This window comes from Anticarsia gemmatalis, chromosome 21, assembly GCF_050436995.1.
Source record: "Anticarsia gemmatalis isolate Benzon Research Colony breed Stoneville strain chromosome 21, ilAntGemm2 primary, whole genome shotgun sequence".
NCBI lineage: Eukaryota > Metazoa > Arthropoda > Insecta > Lepidoptera > Erebidae > Anticarsia > Anticarsia gemmatalis.
Genome location: NC_134765.1, coordinates 5,587,201 through 5,609,469, shown reverse-complemented (window position 1 = coordinate 5,609,469; position 22,269 = coordinate 5,587,201). Strand labels below are relative to the sequence as shown.

General features: G+C 34.9%; 1 protein-coding gene across 1 annotated transcript; it reads right to left on the bottom strand.

Moving 5' to 3' along the window:
- Positions 1-601: 601 nt before the first annotated feature.
- shd (cytochrome P450 family 24 subfamily A member shade) lies at positions 602-20,577 on the bottom strand. Its single transcript, XM_076128286.1, has 9 exons — positions 20,348-20,577; positions 9,337-9,553; positions 7,002-7,200; positions 5,786-5,976; positions 4,235-4,430; positions 3,534-3,696; positions 3,060-3,293; positions 2,620-2,817; positions 602-2,516 (listed from the first exon to the last, which is right to left on the bottom strand). Exons 1-9 carry the CDS (start codon positions 20,396-20,398, stop codon positions 2,412-2,414), a joined length of 1,554 nt encoding a protein of 517 aa, XP_075984401.1. The 5' UTR covers positions 20,399-20,577; the 3' UTR covers positions 602-2,411.
- Between the last annotated feature and the right edge of the window lie 1,692 nt (positions 20,578-22,269).

The window sequence follows — 22,269 nt, the reverse complement described above, 5'->3', positions numbered from 1 at the left end:
ACATGCATACCTACTACCTACATAACTACCGAACTAGTATCTTTGGGCTGTTATTTTTGTTTAACGATATTATTGTCCCACTGTTAGCCACTGGTCCATCTTCTCCCTCCCAATCTATAATTTATGACTACTTCACTACCTTACCTTGTAGACGTGTAGTCTTTGGGCACGATATTTTTTTTATTTTACTATTTTGCAAACAGCCCAACCAAATTTTAGATTCCAACTTTTTTTGTTGGAGTGCAATTAGTGGCAAATTCCTTTGTACAATTGGAAAGTGCGGTCGATAGTTATGCTACTACTGACCACGAAAACCGGGGTTCGATTGCCAGGTCGGGTAAATTGCAATTGGTCTTTTTCTAAATTATATTAGATTATTCAGTAGTAGTCCGGAATTTGGCAACGTGCCCGATATACCTATGGCAATAGGCTCGCTCCGTATTACATGGGACTGACGTTGTTAACGACAAAACGCAGTTGAATTTCATACACCTCAGCCTACACATGCGATATAAAAGCCGGTATGTAAAATGTGCAGAGGCAAATATTCATAACTAACGTAAATAGAAACAGTGGTCATGTTTATAAATAAAACTCAGCGTATTTATAATCTCTTTACTAATGTTCTAGGCATTGTAATTAGGTTCAGTTTATTATTCCAAAATAATATATTTCATAACAATAATCTTGTATGTAAGTTTCCTATATAATGATAAACAAAATAATCAATAAATTTCAACTATTGATATAAGCTAACATAGATATTAACATCAATGTTTTTTGTTATACAACTAAATTCAAGTTAAAGGACTTCCGCTTAACGAGTTCTGTACCGAGAATATGATATAAACATTAACACCCAACACAAAACAAAGTGTTGGTCAATCAATCCTCGCCATTCGTTCATTTATGCTTCGTAAAAATATATCGAATAGTAATAGTATGTTTTCACATAAAGTAAAGTAGGTACAGTTTAGGATATTAATTCTTCATTAATAAATAGCTGCCAACATTTCGCTATCTTTTAGCTGCTTAATCATCTTAAGAACTTTATATGGGTACGACAAAGGTATTAAAAGCTGCATAAAGTAAATTAAGAATCACCCGTCAAAGTAATTTATATCAATCTAGGTACAGAACCCTAACTCTTACTTAACATAATTATAGAATGGCCACTTCTAATATCATTTCAACATAAATATCGAAGCTGCACTTACTAAAAAACCTATATTTAAATGGAATGATTGTAAACGCTAAACTTAAATTGTTTACACAGATTAAAAAAATGCTTTAAAATTCTGACAAATGCATGTGCTGGCAGTACACAGTCTTATAACAAGAGGTATTTGCGGTTATAACATTTTATATAAATATGTTTTTGATATTAACACAGCCATATTTTTATAATATTGTGTAGCTATAAACTAGTTCAGTATTCTACGTAAACAATAACACGTACATTACGCTCTTAAACAATAATTTGTGAACAGTTCTTTCAACATGAGAAAGAAGTGTGCAATTTGAGCAGATTTTGCCAATACCCTGTAACGTACTCTACATCTGAGCTGTCATGGCAACTGAGTTACAATTAGTTTTTAAAAACGAAAATATTCCAGGTGAAGACCTACCAGAATACTGCTTGATAACTGTGTGAAACGGTTCCATTGGGTCCTTTTTCTTATGTGTTCAATTGTTCTTTTCTTAAACCTTAACAAACAAATAATCCAATGTTTTTGAAAACCCCTGAATTTTGCAACTGCATTCCTTAGTTAATTTTATTAGACTTGCATCAAGCAGTATCTTATTCTTTATCTAAAATAGAAGCTATAATTATGAATGACAATAATCTAACTGAATATGTGGAAGACATCTCGAACACTTGTATTAAATTAATTAGCAAGACGGACATTTTTACAGTCGATAAACATTAAATAGCGTATAGATTAAATGTCGATTTTTAGTCTTAATAAAGCTTTAATTTATACAAACACCAATATGGAGACCTACATTCAGAATAAGAGTTAAAAAACTCAACCGGTTTTGTATGGAACTGTTTATTCTTAGCCCGAATAACTCGTCAGTAAATGTCCTAATATTACCTTTCATATTTGCGTATCAACATTCTACTTCAGAATCTTGAAATATTTTAAGTCGTTCAACAGCAAGAAGTTATATCACTTATCAAATGAGGTAACCCAAAAACAAGTTTTCGTCTCAAACGCAATCAAGCTATCTTGCGCCTGATCTTATTTTGTTCTCAATTTACTACTCGCGCTACTCCTTGATTAGGCTGGGTCGTGTGAGGAGCTCATTTGTTAATTCTGAAGCCAAGTCTCCAGGATATTTGTATAATCTATTAAATTACAACGTTGATCTACGAAGCAAAAAATATTTCAAATGGCAATGTTCTTCTACCACTCGACTAGCCGCAAAGAGACTGGTGATTTGGGTGCCAATAGAAAATCAAACTGTATATCCAGCTCGCCGTCAAACTCCACACGCCATTTCTGCATTATCTGGAAATATTGACTTACTGTTAGTCTATGAAAAACATAACATAGCTGCAAAATTACAGCCTTAAGTATTGTTTTTTTACAAGCAAGAGGTTTCTCATAGTACCTTAGCTAGCATTAGATGAAGTTCCATGTCAACAAATCGTTTCCCGGGACACATGCGTCTTCCTCGGCCGAAAGGTGCCACAAGGGAAGCGGCGTGCGGTGCAGTCGGCGTCACCCAGCGCTCCGGCAAATATTCGCGGGCGCGCCAGAAGTTCTCCTCGCGACGACAAGCTGCACCTGTGTGGGCCAGCACGAAGGTCTGCGAAAAGAAAAAAGCTGTAAGTGTTTTATCCTTCGTTTATCGATAAGTGTGTTAAATATTTATGATACACGTATGTAAATTGTCGGTGGTTTGCTTGTGAAATTTAATTTCTGACACTGCCTTAGCTTTTTATTTTATGCATGGTGTCCTCGACTTGTCTTTTGCTTTTTTATAATTGCTTGCGATGTTTTACAGATAAGTAGTTTTTAAATATAATATACCGTAATTATCAAACTTACCCCAGCGGGCAATTTGTGTCCAGCGATATTCATCGGCGTATCCAGAAGTCTTGCCAAGAACGGTGCAGTAGGCAGGAGCCTAAATGACTCGTAGATTGCCGCATGAATAGAGGGTGCTGCTGCAATGTCCTCTGCACTTAAAGTGCTGCACGAAGGTAGTTCAGACCGTATTGTCCTCTGCCAGTCCGGGCGTCCGCTTAGCAAGTATAGCAGGAATACCAGACTGTTTGCTAACTGTGAACAAACGCAATAGAAAATTTATACCTAGAATCACAAACTCTATCGTAGTATACTGTCTGTAATATCTGGTATCATTATGATATGCAAAATAGTTCGCCTCTTATAATACCTTACTAATTGAAGAGCAAAGCGCCAATTTGATTAGGAGTCGATGTGGTCACCGTGGACGAAATCGGTCGGATAGATAGTTGCACTAGTAGTAGTCATTGAAGAGCAAAGTGTTAGTTATCATACCGTCTCAATGCCAGCCGTGATGAAGTCTATGACTGCGGCCTTCTTGTCTCGCATGTCAACCGCTGGATTATCTAAGATCCTGAGAAAGATCTCCCGCATGGCATCATCGTTGGCACTCCCCTGTTTCCTTGATTTGGCTTCCTCCATCAGCTCCGATACTATCCTGCCAATATTTATGTTTTATAAGTACTGTTTACCCGACACGTCTGAATTAGTCGTTGGCATGCTAATGATGTGATGGCTATTAAAAATAATGATGATTAAAATCAATACACAGATGAAAATTTTGTCGTTTGACTTTTGTTCGCGTGAAAAGTTAGCTCTGTAATCTTCTGTTTCTTTATTAGTGATATATTACTTGCTAGTCGAGGTCATAATGCATGACAGTCATCAAAAAACCCGCAAGTTGACCTCTAGTTCATTGAGGATGTTTAATAAAAGTAAGTAAAGTAGACACAATAATTATTTATAGCGTTACTTGTGCTTGCTTATTATATTTGTCTCGCTATGACATAATAATTCAATATAAACATAATGCGCTGATACTGCCACGCGATTGTACATATTATCGTCCTTAGTACAAAATCCTTACACTGTGAATAAATATCTCATTAATCAAGAGTCAATAACGCGTTTACTACTTAATATGACATTGCTTGTTTATGCATGAGATTACAATGAGAGCGTATAGAGACACTCACGTGTGTATAGTTTCTTCGCTCTTGGCAAACGTTCTGTAGAGGGTGGTCGGTGCGAACTTCCATAGTGGTGCGCCGTAGAAAGAGTCTCGTTGTGCCCTGAAGTGTGCCTTTACTGCAGCGGCAAGGGTGGCAGCTCGACCTGACATCCAACGCTCCAGAAACCCGAGTCTCGATCCCAGCATGAGACCGCACACCGCTGTAATATGAATCGCAGAATTCTTAGAACATGAGCCTGCTATTCACCGTTATAGATTGTGCGGTTGAACTATGCGAAAGTGGAATTCAACATAATATGTTGTACCTGGGCTTAATATAACTTGGAGTAAATAATGCCCGCAAATATTTGTGTTTAAAATTTTGCTTTTCCTTAAAAGTATGAACCGCCTAATTTGATAATCCCTAAGCGAGTTCTTGGAAGTAACGTACTTTGTGTCTGGATCTTCATTATTTGTTTGTTTTTTTTTTTCAATTTGTATTTAATGCCAAAGCTGAAGTACTTAATTGTATCAGATACTATTAGTTAACTTCAGTAGGTGTTAAGTGTTAACAGACGTGCTGCTAAAGCTCTTGATTTGATGGATTGTTTTTGTTATAGTCTTAGAATTCACTTTTACTGAAGCACATGCAATCGCTTCGTTATTATTTACTTGTGTTCCTGCTGAGCCTCCTTTTGTATATTTTTTAATGATATTTTTTTCTATGCTGTATAACTTTTTATCTGCCCAATTTGTTGCCGTCATTTGGCGCAAGTATTTTAAAAACGCTTTACCTTATGACCCTGCCCTTCCAAAATATTTAAGTTAAAAATGCAGTTAAACATTAAGATTAATGCGTCATAGCTTCCGGTCATTAGCTGATAACACGGAACATAGCTAAGTACAATTTCATAATGCATTTCTGATGTTTATTATTGCATTCCTAGCGATTCACGCATGCACGCGGGTACGTTGGCTGCTAACGCTATTTTCTACTACATATGACCTACATTCTTATCTAGACGAACGTCATTTTCTCGTCATTATTATCGCAACTCAGAATCTATTTAAGACCCACTGACTTTAGCATTTGAACTTTGTGACAATGCAAACAGCGTTGCATCTGAACACTCGAGCACAATATGATTTACGCAAATAGTCAAAAGAGCAAACGCGATAGCATCTTGCCTTAAATAAACAGCAACGCCATTAATATTGATTATAAGTAAATCTATTGTCACAAACTTGTTTGTAAAATTTTCTTGTGAATGTTATTAATTGAAATAACACCTAATGTTGCGCTGTCGATAATGCAGCTTTTATCGCTTGCATACAGAAGGTGAATTGTCGTCAAAAAAACTTATCTAAATAGCTTGCTGACTAACGCTTACATGTCTTAGTTTAGCAGTGAATCATCACCGACTAATAAGTCGAAGCTTATCTGAACAGTTGCATAACAACCAAGGTTATTACCAAATTATTGGTAATTGAAATAATCCGAAACAATATCCTTTAAAATAGCTTCCAATAACTTCTTTTAAACACTTAGGAATAGTAAGTATTCTTAGATACTTACATTCTAGTCCCATTCTATTGGTAAGTTGATCGAAACCAACGACAGTGCCATCGCTTCTGCGACAAGAGTCCAGAAGAACTATGAAGTCGTCACAAATATTGTTGAGTTCGGGGAGAAATCCTTGCATGGTGTTAGGACTTGTCAGCTCCCCGGTCAGATGCTTGCGGAGGTGATACCATTTCTCACCTTGTCTGAAAACAGCAAAATAAATTTATACTGTTATCGATGCATCGTTTTCAAATATTAGGTACCTACTCGTGTTTATAACAAGTTTTGCACTAGAATCTATTATTGCGAAAAGACACGCTCCAGACTATTCCTAAATTATTCTTGCGTTGAAGAATTGTCTATCCAGACTCTAATAAAATGTATGATGTATTGCAATTGTAATATAGACCTTGAAAGCCCAACTTGCCAAATAAACGTGATCGTTTTTTAAATTATATACCTGCTATTTAGGCAATAACGGTCAGGCTATTTCCTTTTTATTAACACACTGTCCTTGCTCAAAGGTTTACCTTCTTATCTATTGAGCCGAACACATTTGCTTAGAAACTTTATGTTCTAATTCTAACACTTCTAGTTAGGTCTCAAGGTCTTATGCCAAAATGTCTAGTAGATTGTATTTTTTTACATTTATATTCGGTGAATCATTAGATGAGATCTTTTTGGGTTGTCTACCTAACGTTCTAAACTTATTTCAGTAGGTAGGTAAAAGAAGTGTAATGTAGGTACTTTATCAATTGAAACTTTTGGTGTCGTCATAACAGACGCTTTAAAAGTTAGACAGGAAATAACATTGCAAAGTGATAAAAACGAGTGGTGCTAAATGTAACTGCGCAGCTAAATTCGAGGTATCCATACGTGACTGGCAAGTACAAAGGCTTGCCAAAATATCACGAACTTTGGACACAATGTTCTCACTTCAGCTTGTTGGCTCCGAGGCCGAACCACCCGTTGTGATGAATGAATGCGTACTTAAAAGATAACCTCTAAATACATATCTATGTCAATCACTCTCGACTACAAAAATGAAATGCATTATCTATAATGGGCTCGACGTATCTATTTATAGATTATTTCTAAGAAACTTCAATATACGGAGTCGTTACAGGCTAAAACATTACACGTGGTCGTGTGTTAAAAAACTAAGTGACAAAAGAGTAACTAATCTGGCCGTGTTAGCAGTAATTAATCATTTATTTTGTATACTAACTCATTGACAAGCCCGGTGGAGGCATATCTATCGGGTTTACTCCTTCGGTAGACTTGCACGATCTCGGTGGGTGGTCGGTAAGGCCTCTTGGCAGGTGCTCGGAGAACAGCCTCGAGTGCTGTCCTTTCTGCGATGGACACCACGGCGGCGCCTCCCGGCGTCGTCTCCACGAATACAGGCCCGTAACGCCTGAACATGTCTGTGTGCAAATCTCTCATTGTGACCGTAAACTAGCTTTGTAACGCATGTAAATACACCCAATCATAAAGGCGATTTACAATTAGACACAGATGGTACGATGATTCGAGAAGTGGAGGTGTGCAAAATCACGATAAAGTTTTTTTTTGAGTTCGAGGCTAGGGAATGGCATAAAAACGTTTCGGGTACATACTCGTAACAAATACTTGCCAAGTATAGGAATACATTTCTATAGTTCTTTACGTTTGTCAAGGCCAAGTACGATTGATGGTAATTCTTTAATAAATCCCATACATATTGTTTTTTCCTACAATGTACTATCGAACAAACTGAATCATGACCCACCATGTGCTCATTTTCTAAAATACGTCTATATACGCGTAGGTCGAAATTGGCTTGATTCTACGTTTCCTTGGTAATGAACTTGTTATCTGTCATTATTGCGACAAATCTTTGTGCGCCAATACAATAATGCTTTTCCACCGTTTTCAACAGGCTCCGTGGCGTAGTGGGTTGATGTTACGACTGCGACGCGTCAGGAGTGGGTTCGATACCCACTCAGGACATGGCTAAATCCGCCATTATAAGAAATAATGTAACTATAAAAATTTTAATAATATAGGGTAACCAGTATAGTTATTACCCGGTTAAGGAATTGTTACGCAATTTTGGTCAATAGTATCTTTATTTAGTAAAACATTGACTTTAACTCTATTATAAACGCAACCTAAATATTCTTTCTAAAAGAACATCAGTCGTTTGTTTCAATAACTTTATACTAATTCAATATAAAACACTTAAAAACAAGAAATACTAGCGAATACTGTTAATTCAAATGTGTTATCCTTAACAAATACTGCAACTTTTTCTTTTCGAACTATACCCCGGTAGCACAAACGTCGGACATGAGTTCTATAAATTAAAAATGTTACCAATATTCTAAAAGTGTCATATATCGCATTAATTTGAACTGGTTACTTTAGAAATTAAAATAAACGTATTATTACTTAACATTGGCAATCACTGTATGATGGGCAATGACTATAATGGTTACCCTAATCGTTTCACAGATTTCTAAATGACGTGTTCTTTGATATTTGACACAAATAGGTTTTTTCGTAGTGAAAAGAGTTTAGACTATTTACATTCTAGATTCAAATTAAGAGTGATTTATCGAAAACGTATCTACGTACTGTAATAACAAAGGTCAAAGTTGTCTGTAGTCGTAATACATCATAACACAGTCGTATGCATGTTTAAAATGTCCTAAGTGCAACTTTGACGATAGAGATGAAATTCTTACCGTTTTGACGGTGTCAAGCGAAATGTCGGCAAAATGGGTCATGATTCAGTTGGTTCGATAGTACTTTAATGATTAAGTAAGCGTGTTACTTAAGACTAGCAAAAAGTAAGCTATTGAATATTTATAAATCTGAACATACTTATATCAACAGTGTATTTATGTTTATGTAAATAAGTAATTTATAATTAGCACACCAATATAATTATTAATAGAACATATCAGTAATGTGTTCTCGAAATCTACTTAGATTCGGAGCGAGCTAGGACAAGTCTATAAATCTCCAAGTGCCCCAAATAGACTTACTGATTATAATTATAGGTATACCGCCTTCACATGAGTAATGCTTTTTAATTTTCTAGATGATGTGGTACTTTTGAAATCCTTATAAATCTTTTGCCACTCCCAAAACAATTTGACGGTGATGGTGACCTACCGTCTGACATAAAAGTAGAATAAAATTATACTTGTGGATTAATTTTAATGTTATAGAAAATTTAAAACATGTAGATTAAAGGTACTTTCACTTGTCAGATCGTCCATTCAGAAGTGATGAAATTGTCACTTAGTTATGTAATATTCTAAACAGATCTAATAGACATGTTTCGAAATATTATAACTACGATGTCTATGTAATGTAACCAGGAAGTATACTGACATAACATTCTATTCGATAGTGAAAACTATCTAGTTTTTAGAACAAACCGTAATCAGTTATAACAACTATCATTACAGTGAGGTGATGGACCAAAAAAGTAGTACGAGTGCTCGTTGCGCAGTTAGGTGGAAAGACATTTAATAGAAAAGTATAGCTCAAAACGAAAATAGCGTTCTCACCATCATAAGCTTCATGTAGTTTATTCATCTGATATCGACTCCAAAAAAGCCATCTTGTGCCGAGGAATGGTAGTGCTTGTGGCCCTGGAAGACGAGTAGTCTGCTTGTTATCTGATGCTCGCGCACTAAGACCTGCTGTGGCTGCTACGACGACTAAGATCACCGCTAGTACCAGCGTGGGCACACACGTCCAGTCCACGAGGGGAGGCGGCGTGCTCTGTAACAATTATTTTTTTATAAATATGTGAGGCCATTTTTCTCTAAGAATTAGACATTGTATATGTATACAGTCCACCCTCACAGCAAAACCTAAAGCATTTTTCAAATCCTTCAAGCGTGGCTGACAATATAGATGCAAAGAAAAAACTAAGTACCTCTAAGACCTCACACTTAGTAGCCGGGCTCTCCCGACCAATACGAATGAATGTGCTCAATAAAAATAAGTCAACATTATCAAAAAGTCATTAATCTTCAATTATAACGACTACGTAAGTGTGTTGACCTCCAGAATATTGTTTGCCGATTAGTTTTAAATCTTTTTGCCAATATCGGCGACTGGAATCTTTGTTCAAGTTCAAGTTTTGGCTTTATGAATTTTGTTTGGTATCGCGGTCGTCGACCCCGCGAGTGCGAGCTCTACGTCGATGGCACAACGTTGACGCAGCGCTCTTGAGCTTGACATTGGCTTTGCGTAACTGTCTCTCGTTACGTAACGTTATGCCGACACCGCAGGCACCGGACACGCAACAGGCGTCAATGGCCGACCATCTCACTAACTGCACTTAGTGACAGCTTAATATGTAAGAAATCACCAGGTATTGCCATCAGCGAGCGGCTGATACAAGTTTTTATTGGCATTTTAACAGATCCCGTAATTCACAAGCACGCTAAACTGGTGTAGGATTTTAACGGGATAGCAACTTTACCAAACCAGTTGAACGTACATACCTAATAACTTTTTGTAAGCTTAAGAAAAGTTATCCAACAAATTATGATATTACGCGTATACTATAAAAGGATCTTTTTACATATCCTTCCAAACAACTCTGAACTAAAATTAACATCACAAACATGGCAAGGATAATTAAACAGTAACTTTATTAATAACTCGTTCAATCAACACAAAGAATTATTTATGAATGTCGTTCTTGAAAATGCATGCGACACTTACATGACTACTATACAATTACATTAACATAAGTAACAAGACACTCACATAAATAAACATCGTCCAGTTTTACGTTCTTGTTGAAAATCGTTCTTATCCATTGTAGGTATCACTGCAGTAATTATTAAAAGGTTTCACCGGTTCATGGCTAGCTAAGATAAATTAAGATATTTACTAATAAGTATCGAGCGAGCGACTCTACTTACAAACGAGATAGTTACACCATATTGTATTACGCGAGTTTCTGAAGTGAAACTTAATAGTTTGAAAAAACCGCACGTAATCCTTAATGACGATACAAAATGCAAGGCTTAACCTAACATGAACATAGTAGAAAGTCCAGCACGTCTATTATATAGGTACGAGACTTGGTAATTGATAATCGTCTCTATAATTGGAGGTCTTGGGGAAGTTTTTCATCGCGGATTCCCTGCCTCGTGTGAAATAAACACCAGGCCTTCATACGTGGCCCACATACAAGAAATTGTTTAGAAATTTATATTAACTTACAAGTTTCTCGCTCGGTCGCTCCAGGACTTACAACTACAGACATTCTGTCAAATATACTTGTGTAGTAGACGGCGAAACTAAATAAATATTTAGGTAACCGTTAACTCATCAAACACACAGAACTATACCCAAAAATATAAACAGTTAAAACGCAGTTGAACAAAATGAACCCATTCAGCATTAGAACGCAGCTAAATTAAATGAAAGCATCTTTTCATATTAATGACATATTATAAATACCTACATAGTAGTTTTTTTATTTAGCTCTGATACATTTTCCGAAAGTCATATAGAGCGGTTTTGTTATATAAAGACTTAAAAAACAGGGTCTTCTAACACACTTTGTTCGGATGCAATTCAGTTGTCTCATGTCTTTAACAAAACTAAAGTTATAATGAACGATCACACAATTATGAGCACACACACACACTCGCACTCGCTTAAAATCAAATTATTACTTAATGAATTACACCGAAAATTTCGGAATAATAGAAAAAAATATTTCACTTAATCCACTACACCACTTACTTTAGAATAATTAGATGAAATTTTAGTCACTTTTATAAACAAATAGACACAGCCCCAGACTGTGACTGTTTTAATTAAATTACCTAACGATTTTTAATGGATTTACTGGAGCATACACTAAATATCATTTGAATTACAAATAAGTTGTTTATGTGAGTAATACCTATCAGTCCACTCAGGTGCGAAGTGATGTGGATGAACTTAATGTAAGTTGAAGGACAGTTCAGTTTCAACAAAGATGAGCCACCAACACACATATTGGTTGCGCGTAGTAGGGTCCGAGATAAGATAAGTAAGTAATCAAACAAATAAACACTGTAACCCCCTTGTATCTCTACCATCTCCGTTGCTCCACATTCAGTCAATGATACCTCAAGGACGACAGACCTCATCACTTTACATAAGACTGCAGGCAATTGAGCTGATGTATTTTACGCATACTGATAATATTCTGCATATTTTAATCAACCAGCCTTCAAATAAATTATCTGCTATTATTTAGAGAGTACGTGAATATTATTATAAAATAATACATGGAAGGTGATTTTTTTTAAATAATTTAAATGCAAATCGGGAACCGGTGCAGCGGTGTCTGTTCGAGACTCGCTTATTAATTACTTGTTCGATGAAATCTATACTTATATCTGTGAATACATAAATGTCATTAAGAACTTTTATGACGTCGTATCCAGTTTTCATTCAGACCTAGTGCTAACTAAACCACCGTGAACTTAATGACTTAACTTAGCATTTGTTGGGTGGCCTAGTTAAGTAGGCCACATTATTAAAATAAAACGGAAACTCATGTACCTACCTAGACTCTAGTGATTATAAATCGTAAAGAAAAAGATAATTTAGTATAAAAAAGTGGTTGTTTTCCAAGGAGACCATCAAAATTAACTTAATACGGTCATTATTATTTTGAGGCATGTATTATACTTCATAGCTTGTTGTATCAGAAACATCATAATAAACAGATTGGTTTAAATTCTAATAAGGAAAATGTAAAGACGGTGCTACGGACGCTACTGTCTTATCAAATTAACAACTTCTATATATACCTACTCATAAAGTAACAATAATTACGACGCAAGCTTTCCGCATTTTAAATAGACATGGTTTATATCTAGTAAAAAAATACTAATAATGACTGAATTATTTAATAATATTCTGTAAAAGTATCTCGTAGATAGTAGTGACACGTCTATCAATTTAATTCAAGTAGTTCAAAATGTTCAAATGCCTAAAATTAGTTTTAACTTTTTCCAAAATCAAACGTAATAATATCGTTATAAATGTCACATATAAAACCAAACTTCCTCTTGAATGTTGTGATACTACAAAGATTTGTTTGCCAAGGCAACCCATTCATCAAATCGTCATGCAGGTGTGGCGGAAATTGGTTTACAGTAAAAAGATAACACCAACATCGTATTCGTAGGCTTGCATTTATTTTTTATACTTTATACACTTAAACTCGTGCAGATCCGACTCCAACACAGCGCACAACGCATAAAATTCAACTCAAAGATTCCAGATTTTTTCTGGTAAACTCTTCCAAATATTCGAGGTTATCTCGAAAGAGCGCGTCGGCGATACTGTATCTTTATGGTCATTTTTATCTATGTCGTTTCTGTTTCAACAAAGAAGTTACCTGGGTCAAAAACCTCGTAAAATTTGCTGCTGTGCATGTTGGATTTTTTAAACTATTTCAATGTCAAGTTTGTGCTTTCAAATTTTCATTTATTTTAGGACCAGTTTTACGATAAAACTAATAGACTTCAAGCCTAAGGATATTATAGAAAACATTGAACGTGCTCTAGAGAAAATGTAGAGAATCCTTACTGGAATACTAATTCACACAACTTGTAATAATAAAAAAGAAAGCTGATTTTCGACAGTGAATAGAATTTAAATAAAAAGTCAAAAACCTGGTTACCCCTCACAGACTGATGTACAAATACCGGGTCCGAGCCCATACACCCCGTAAAATTCCTAGTACGTCGAGTTCTTCCATCATTTATTAGTTAATGCTATTAAATCGATCATTTATTATACTTTAGAAATCCACGCTTCCTTACATTTATATGAAGAAGTTATAAAAAAAGAATACCACGCGACACCTGCACTTGAAATACTGTAAATTGCGCACATACGATTCGCAGATATGAATTCCCCGGCTCATTATTGCTTACACATTAACATATAGTATTTTGTCTGCAAATAAAACAAACTTAACAATATATCTGTATCACGTCGAGGTGATCCTGATGGTCACTTATGTACACTACGCAGTCCACACAAACATCTACTCGAGTAAACGCTCAATTTTTATCTAAATGTTAATTTTGTGGATGAAAAAGGTCGCTTTATGGAGAACATTTTTACAGAACAACATCATAAAACAGGTTACTTCCTAAGTAATTACAATAATATACATAAATTGTTTTATTGTCCCTAATTTGCTACTTAAAAATATATCTCGACCGTATTAGTTACAAGAATTAAGCGAAGAATTATTATATTTTTATTTTGTATTTGCCGTGTAATAACTTGTATGTATTGACATTATCGATATCTGACTGACGAGCAATCAATAGTATCATAATTTCATCACTGCTTGCATTTTTTATTTATTGAAAGGTAGACAAATCAAACACTTGACATTGGATAAGACACTATTTCTAGTTGATGCCCTCGCCGTGTACTTACTCCGATGACGAAATAATGTTATTGATCATTATTTCATCATGATTTTTTTGTCGTAAACTTGTGAGTCATAGATATTCGAGCTGAGAACATTAATTTGACGGAGGGGCAAGAACATTCTATCAAAAGAGTAGAGGATAATCTTTTGTTAGCTTTTCCTTGTTCAATTGTTTCTTTTCGTTCGCAAAAGAATAGCATGTTACAATTACTACTTATAGCAACAATCGTATTAATTCGACTCTATACTCAGTTAAATTTAAATTCATTAAAGACTGGATTAACGTTAGGATTTCAAACAAACTATTTTTGTCAAGTGGCAAGGATGTAGAGAATGTACTATTTTCAATTGTCCAATTACAATTTGATAACATATTTACCACAATTGTTTTAGTTTAAGCAGATAAATAAATTTAATTAAATAATAAGTTAATTTTGGTAAAAGTTCATTCATAATCAAAGGGTTATCAGTAGCAGTTAAATGAAAGGCACGAGATTAATGCTTACTTTCCTTCTGAAATCAGCTAAAATATATTTGAACTTTATAAATAAGTAAGACTTTAAATTAATGAGGTAACTGACTTTTCGTTAATTGGACCAAAATGTATCTAAAACAATGTGAATGTATCAATGAATATTTGCACTTTTTGGAAAAACAGTTTTCAATTTTTTTTTAGTTTTGTAGTAAAATTACTAGTTAAAAAAAATGCAGGTAGGCAATAATTACCATATGACACGAATTTATTGATGTTTCATATAGATGCTTGATGATTTTGCCGACAAGGTGTCGAATTTCCACGAGACGTTGACGTCAGGCTTAATGTCTTTTAATACGCATTGCCCTAATTATACCTTGTTATTTAGATTGTATCTATTTTTCATACTAGAACGTAAATTTACTAATGATTCACAAAATAATACAGTAATTCGAGAACACGGAATTGAAACGAACAACTATAGTGAAATTTAACCTGTATGTAGCATAATTTTGTTCAACAATGTCAAGTGTGTAAAATGTAGAGCACACAGAAAATAAACCATTACGATTATTTGTATCAGTAACCTCTTGCTGACTCCTAATTTATGATATTTACGTTAACATGGAAACAGTTTCCTTTAAATACATCTATGTCACTCTCGATGTTACATTTTCAAGTAACTAGTCCTCGCCCTCCTCTTATTCCTAATTGAACTTAACGTTCTGATAAACCCAACTCATGCGACAATGATTGACTTGTAGATTCTCAAAAGATTTTTATATAACTAGCAGTAAAACGTGACAATACAACAGTTACTGATTAATCGAGAGTAATACATCGACCTAAACATGAATAGATTTAATAGTACTAAATATACGTTAGTATGAATGAATTTTGTTTTTATACACATCGTTAATGCATGCTCTTTAATCAAATCTCTGCACGCAATTTAAAATCGTCATCAATGAAGTTGTAACCGTTATAAGGTCAATGAATTACAAACGATAGTTAGGTACACTTATAATGATAACATTATGCGTATAAATAATAAAAAATGCTTATGTAAACTCAAGCATATCACGTCATTCTTAAGTAACACGTAAGCTGGGTTATTTTCAGCTCGGTTGAATGACTGAGTTTAGTTAAAAAACATTGTTTATCTTTATTTTAAACTGACTCCAAAGAAGGAAAAGGTTCGCAATTTGGACGTTTGTATTTTTTCGTTTGTACATGCACAGCTCATAATATCACTTATGCGGATTTACAAAATATTTTGTTTAACTAAATGTCGGAAACAATATATCTTAAAACAAATGCATTTGCTCATGATTGGACTATATAATGTTTCTAGAAAACGATCTTCGTTTCTGTTCATTTGTAACATATAGTTGTACACTGCCGCTTTTAGGCAATGAATTCAGCCAGGCTAGTTTCAACAAAGTGTACATATGTATCTACCGTCGCCGTCTTGTTCGTAACTAAGCAGATAATTTACTTGGAGCTGAAGGGGCGCTCGACTGCAGCACTGACGCTAGGACTCTTCCGCGTTTATTGAGGTCGGTTCACTCAGTTCATCGACGTTAATTGATTGCACTGCATCACTCCTTGTTTCTAACATGCATTCACAAGCAGCGTTCACTTATCGACAGTGCAATGTTCTTTAGACCTCCGAGACTTCATCTGCCCGCGGTTTTATTGTGAACCACTGAGCTGATTTAATAAAACCATTTGTATAGTGCGAGTTGGTTATGGTTTCAATTACATTGCATCGATCCATCCGGTTTATTGGCTGTTGTGACTACTATGTACTTGGATCTTAAAATTATGATTTATTTATTGAAGTTGCTAGTGAAAGTAGTACCGGATCGCATTGTATTGCTAATTACAACAAACCACACAGTGCTATTAATATAAATATAAGATTTATTATTATTACGTAAGAAGGCGATATAGACATACCTAATCTAAAGGGGTGAACTATGTACGTCCATTCAATTTACGTCAATGGAATAAACTTGTAAGCAACTACAATGTCTACAATACAACACAATAGAATACCCGCTCTCCTTCATTTGACTCTTACATCTGTAGCAATCGATAAACTCCCCAGACTCTATACCCAGAGAGCCGTTATGGATTTATATTTTACCTTAAATGAACAATATGTGTAAAGAATTTCTATAGGCTGTTCGTTTGACGTAGCCCTGTTATTTGCAATTATGTAGTACCAACTCTTCAATTGCGTCACGAGTGCGAGTTTTGCAATTAATTTACATTTTAACTGTCAACTGAAGGAAGTGAATCAAATTGTGTAATAACTTTGAATACATTGACATGTTTCTCGTAGTACCATGGTATTTCCGTTTTCATTGTGAAAATTATACACGTTCATTTCGTAGACTATTTAGATAGGTAGAGATCGTTCAGTGCAGTCGATCGGTCATTATTGTACAAAGAATTCATTTGTCATTGGATTGTAACGTGACCGCAAGAAGTATGTTATCGAAAGACAGTTGGTTTGACATTCATGGATGATTTAATTGAAATACCAATGTCGCCGGTGAGGTTAAGAACTTTTCAGTTGAAATATAAATTGGAGATTGTAGGTAGTATAGACAGTGTGCTTCCCTGCAGACTGGCGGCCGAGGGCGGCGCGCGATTCGTTTTGCTCCCCGAAGGCCGACCGGTCCCGGTCGTCTCGCCGCATCGGATATGTGTCACTATAACACTATACATACGTCTGCTTCCCTTCGTGTGACTTCCAGACTGAGACTTGATATTGAAAACAAAAAGCTTCGGTGACCGTCAACTCACCTATCACATTTCGTGAATGTGTGTAAGAGCATTAATGCATATAATGAAAACTTTGTTCCGCCTATATAATTATACCTACTCAGCACCTTTTTTATTTAGACAAAATACCACTACTACGCATACCCAAACCTACAGAAAGAACCGCGAATTAAGGAAAAACACGTCAAAAATAACTACGTTTAAAATAACCTATGAGTTTCTTGACGAGAGTCTATTTGGAAAAAATGTTGTTCAAATTGCTGTCATCAAACTATTCCGAAAAAAAATAAAAAATTAAGGTTTTTATTAAGCATAGCTTTTTTAAAGCCATAAAATATGAAGAATTAGAATAGGAAGTAATAATTTGTAGATATAATATACATTTTATATCTCTACAAATGAGTGTAAACGAGTTGTCTCAACTGTCTCTTGATTGAAATCATCATTTCAATAGAGCGTTACCCCCAAGTCAAACAGGAACCATAGAGCAATCAAAGCTGTATAACTAGCTACTTATCTAAATTGGTTAAGAATATCTAAAAACCAATACTTTCAAAGACAAAATATAGTCATTCAGTTTTTATTTTTATAGCAAAAAACGCGTAGGTAACGAAACGCTTACAATAAAGCGCTATTTCGATAAACACAATGTTTTCACACCGAAACAATGAGTGTTTCTACTCTAATCAGCACAAAAAACAATAACATTTCATTTAATTGTATAATATAAAACGTGTCCTTGCGTGAGGTTCAAGGCGAACAGTAGGTCGGTGGTAAACGCGTCATCGTCGATACAAAATTTTGTACGGCCCATGGTTTACGACCCGACTCGGCAATCAATTATCATACTAATAGGGTAGTTTTAGCCAACTAACCTGTTATGGAAGGCCATCGATAGCTCTAAAGTGAAACAGAAATAAAAACAATATTTAAGAGTGTGATCATATGGGTGGCTTTATCTGTTGGTAATCGGAAAGGACTGCAGATTTATCACGAGCTTCTTAATTAGCATTAACTTTAATTGGTAATATCCAGATACACCTACGATTCTTAATGTCGACCGAAAATAAATATGAACTAATGTACAATACAGACTGCGACATAGGTACTGAGTACAGCAAAAAATAATATGAAGTCATGAAAACCGCGGATAATAATGTTGTTAGAATTGTATAACGAGTTCATTAGACCGACAGAATCAATTAACACAGGGTATGAGGAGACTGTTATATAATACATAATTAATTGTATCCTTTAAGAAGTTCGTGTTCAAATTTAGACATTTGAGACGGACCAATAACGCTGATTAACATCCGGTCACTCGCACATACATAACACATGCTTTACAACCACGAGCAAACACACGTGATGTCACTAAATATCACTCGTTTTTAAACTCATAAACTTGTTTACGTTCGAGATACAAAAGTAATTCAAATTTAGATAACGAGATTTACGCACTTACATACAAATCATACTAAAATTATTACGTACAATCGCTGTTTTCTAAATGAATCTTATGTGATGGACCAATATCGCTTAAGACAACGTTCGCAATTATTCTTAATTAGAGCTGAGTAAAAAATTAACCTTGAATCAGAGGCAGGAGTAAGCGACCGATTGAATATTAATACGTATATTACGATGAGTGAACAAATGCTGAATATTCAACGTCGCGGTCAAGCAGTCTCACGCACTCCTGCAGCACCAAGAACGCCTGTTTGGCAACAGGAAGCGACAGACTTGCACACATGACACAAATATCTACTGTAGGTGGTGATCAGTGATTAGTGAACACTCCTTTACTCCTTGCCCTTAAAAAAATATTCAGTCTTCTGTTTGGCCGCTGTACGAAAGATATGATAAAGATACGATATACTTTTATGTAATGTAAAAAATAATAATATTAATCGAACCTTATAACACCGTATCATCTCATTCTATTTTTTTTTATCATCTAAAATGAGGGCTCGCTCTAAATATAGGTCGCTATTTGCATTTTAATTATATTGTTGCAGTTGTTGCTATATAGATACAAACTATAAACCAATTACCAGACACGAAGGAAGTGGTGAACTTTAAGAAAATAGTTCAACCGTAACTTCAGTTATGGATGAATTACCGAGTTTACTTAATTATTAGCAGTTGCTGTACCTATTACAGGTACGTGAATTAAGAATTAAAATATTTATACTTTAGCCTGTAGTCATAAAATAATTAACTAGAAAATTTTATCCATTACGTGCGCTCTAGCGCAGTTCAGTTTGTTCATTCTCTTCACAACGTGTAGGTCAAATTTAACATGCAACAATTTAAGCCTTTTTTCACGTCATTTGTCTGAAGAGAAAAAACACCTATTAAAATTAACTTCCAACATAACTTCTCCAAAACACGCAAGCTAAGCGTAGCGCTTCATAATTCGCAAGAAAAATGTCTGAATAATGTATATTTTCTACTTGCAGCCGTAACTTCTTACACTTTATGCTTCGGCCCGATCTTTGTGTCCGGGATATCGTAGAACAAGCTAGACACATAAATAAAATAAAATAAATACCACCATTTATAATGATATATGTGGAAACTCGTTACTATGATTAAGTTCATATTGTGTTTTCACTGCAGTCTGGATTATGTAGGTACTCATGTTCCTTATTTCAGACGCAGCCCATGATTTACCTAGTTGCAAAAAAATAATTACCTACGTTCTTGCCGTGCTTGGAGCGGTTTATTAAATTAAAATAGATTAAAACATAACTACTAAGTAAATGTAATAACATAGTTAACTATGGTGCAAGATTAAAATTAAAAAGACCGGTAATAAACTTACCCAAAAGCTTTCTACGTAGTGAGAAAAAAGAAAAACTCCCGGAAGAGACATCGTAGCCAGCTTAACTTCACAACTAGACTGACAGAGGGAACACGCCGCGCTTTTTATTTATACACTTTTTGTTTACTAACATCACATAGGAATTCCTTTATCTGTGTCGATAGGCAGCTCATACACGAGGTCGCTCACGGGAGTCGCCGGGCAGCCCGCGAGCCTCCTCACTAACGACTGAGAATCCGCCAACACGTTGCGCCCCTATATACCTACTTACTTCTTGTTTTGCCTGAATGCTTTATTTCACGCTCTATATCCACGAATTAATAATTATGGATTGTGGATATCGAACAGCGAATGTTCAATGCATATACTTGTACACACGTGACTAGGAATCATTTTGTCCGACTTTTTTACCGGCAGTTAATTGTATTGACCTAATAAATTTATCTATCGGGAAGGGCACGATTGTGAAAAAAGAGTGAAATTGGTTCAAGGCTCTTTGTACTTATTACTTTATAGGTAGGTCGTAATCATGCTGTATAGTTCGGTTTAGGCGCATTAGGGCTAATTCTCATTATGGCAACCGACTCGCTAATGGACTACTTCTCATTATGGCCACTTCTCATTTTGGCTACTTCTGAATACGGCTACTTCTCACTTGGGCTACTTCTCATTAGGGCTACTTCTCACTTGGGCTACTTCTCAATAGGGCAACTTCTCACTTGGGCTACTTCTCGTTAGGGCTACTTTTGTTTATTGAAATAAATACTGTCTTTATGTACCTACATATAAACATGTTTATACATTCATAAGAGATGAATGACATTATTATAAGAATAAATCAACATTAATTGAACCAATGTAATAGGTAAGTATACAATGATATAAGTATTACTTCTTGTAATTACTTTAGTCTGGTTTGAAAAGGTATAAAAAAGTACTTACGAAACTAAAAAATTGTCAAATAACAGTTCTTACATTTTTAAAGAAAATGACTTATTACCAGCCTCTTACATAAAGGAATCTACTGATTGTTAATTATTGTGTTGACTTATGCTTCTATAAATATATACCTAATTAATATTGTTTGTTGATTATTGTGTGGATTTATGTTGATTTTATTGAAATTCAAGTAATTAAAAGAAGTGACACCTAGTAATGTTTACATATCCTTTAACTATTGATTTGTGTATGTTATAAATAAACGTTAGTTTCAAACCAGACTAAAGTAATTACAAGAAGTAATCTTATAACATTGTATACTTACCAATTACATTGGTTCAATTAATGTTGATTTATTCTTATAATAATGTCATTCATCTCTTATGAATGAATAAACATGTTATATTATATGTACATAAAGACAGCATTTATTTCAATAAACATTCCCCAATTTTGAGAAGTAGCCCTAACGAGAAGTAGCCCAAGTGAGAAGTTGCCCTATTGAGAAGTAGCCCAAGTGAGAAGTAGCCCTAATGAGAAGTAGCCCAAGTGAGAAGTAGCCGTATTCAGAAGTAGCCAAAATGAGAAGTGGCCATAATGAGAAGTAGTCCATTAGCGAGTCGGTTGCCATAATGAGAATTAGCCCTAATGCGCCTAAACCTATAGTTCGTTAATGATATCTAAAAATAATATACGGTTCCTGCTGTTTTTTTATAAGCGTCTGCTAATCTAGAGCTTAATCGTGTTAAAACCTCAGTAGCTTAATAATTAATTATCATATTAAAGAACATTTTGATTTAATTCTTAAACATCTTAAAATAATGATTCTCCGAAATGTGTGAGCCAAAAAAATTTAATATAAGTAGGTAGGTACCTATACCTATCTGAAATGATAATGAAAATATTTGCCAAGTTGATAATAATTCGAATAAGGGTGAATGTCCCTGAGGTCTTCTGCAAGGTCACTTGCAATGTCATTAAAA

Coding starts and splice junctions, on each gene's coding strand:
- shd (XM_076128286.1), bottom strand. CDS start 20,398: ATGTCTCTTCCGGGAGTTTTTCTTTTTTCTCACTACGTAGAAAGCTTT. Junction 3,294..3,533: donor TCACGGCTGGCATTGAGACG/GTATGATAACTA, acceptor GTTTGTTCACAG/TTAGCAAACAGTCTGGTATT. Junction 2,818..3,059: donor GACACAAATTGCCCGCTGGG/GTAAGTTTGATA, acceptor TTCTTTTCGCAG/ACCTTCGTGCTGGCCCACAC.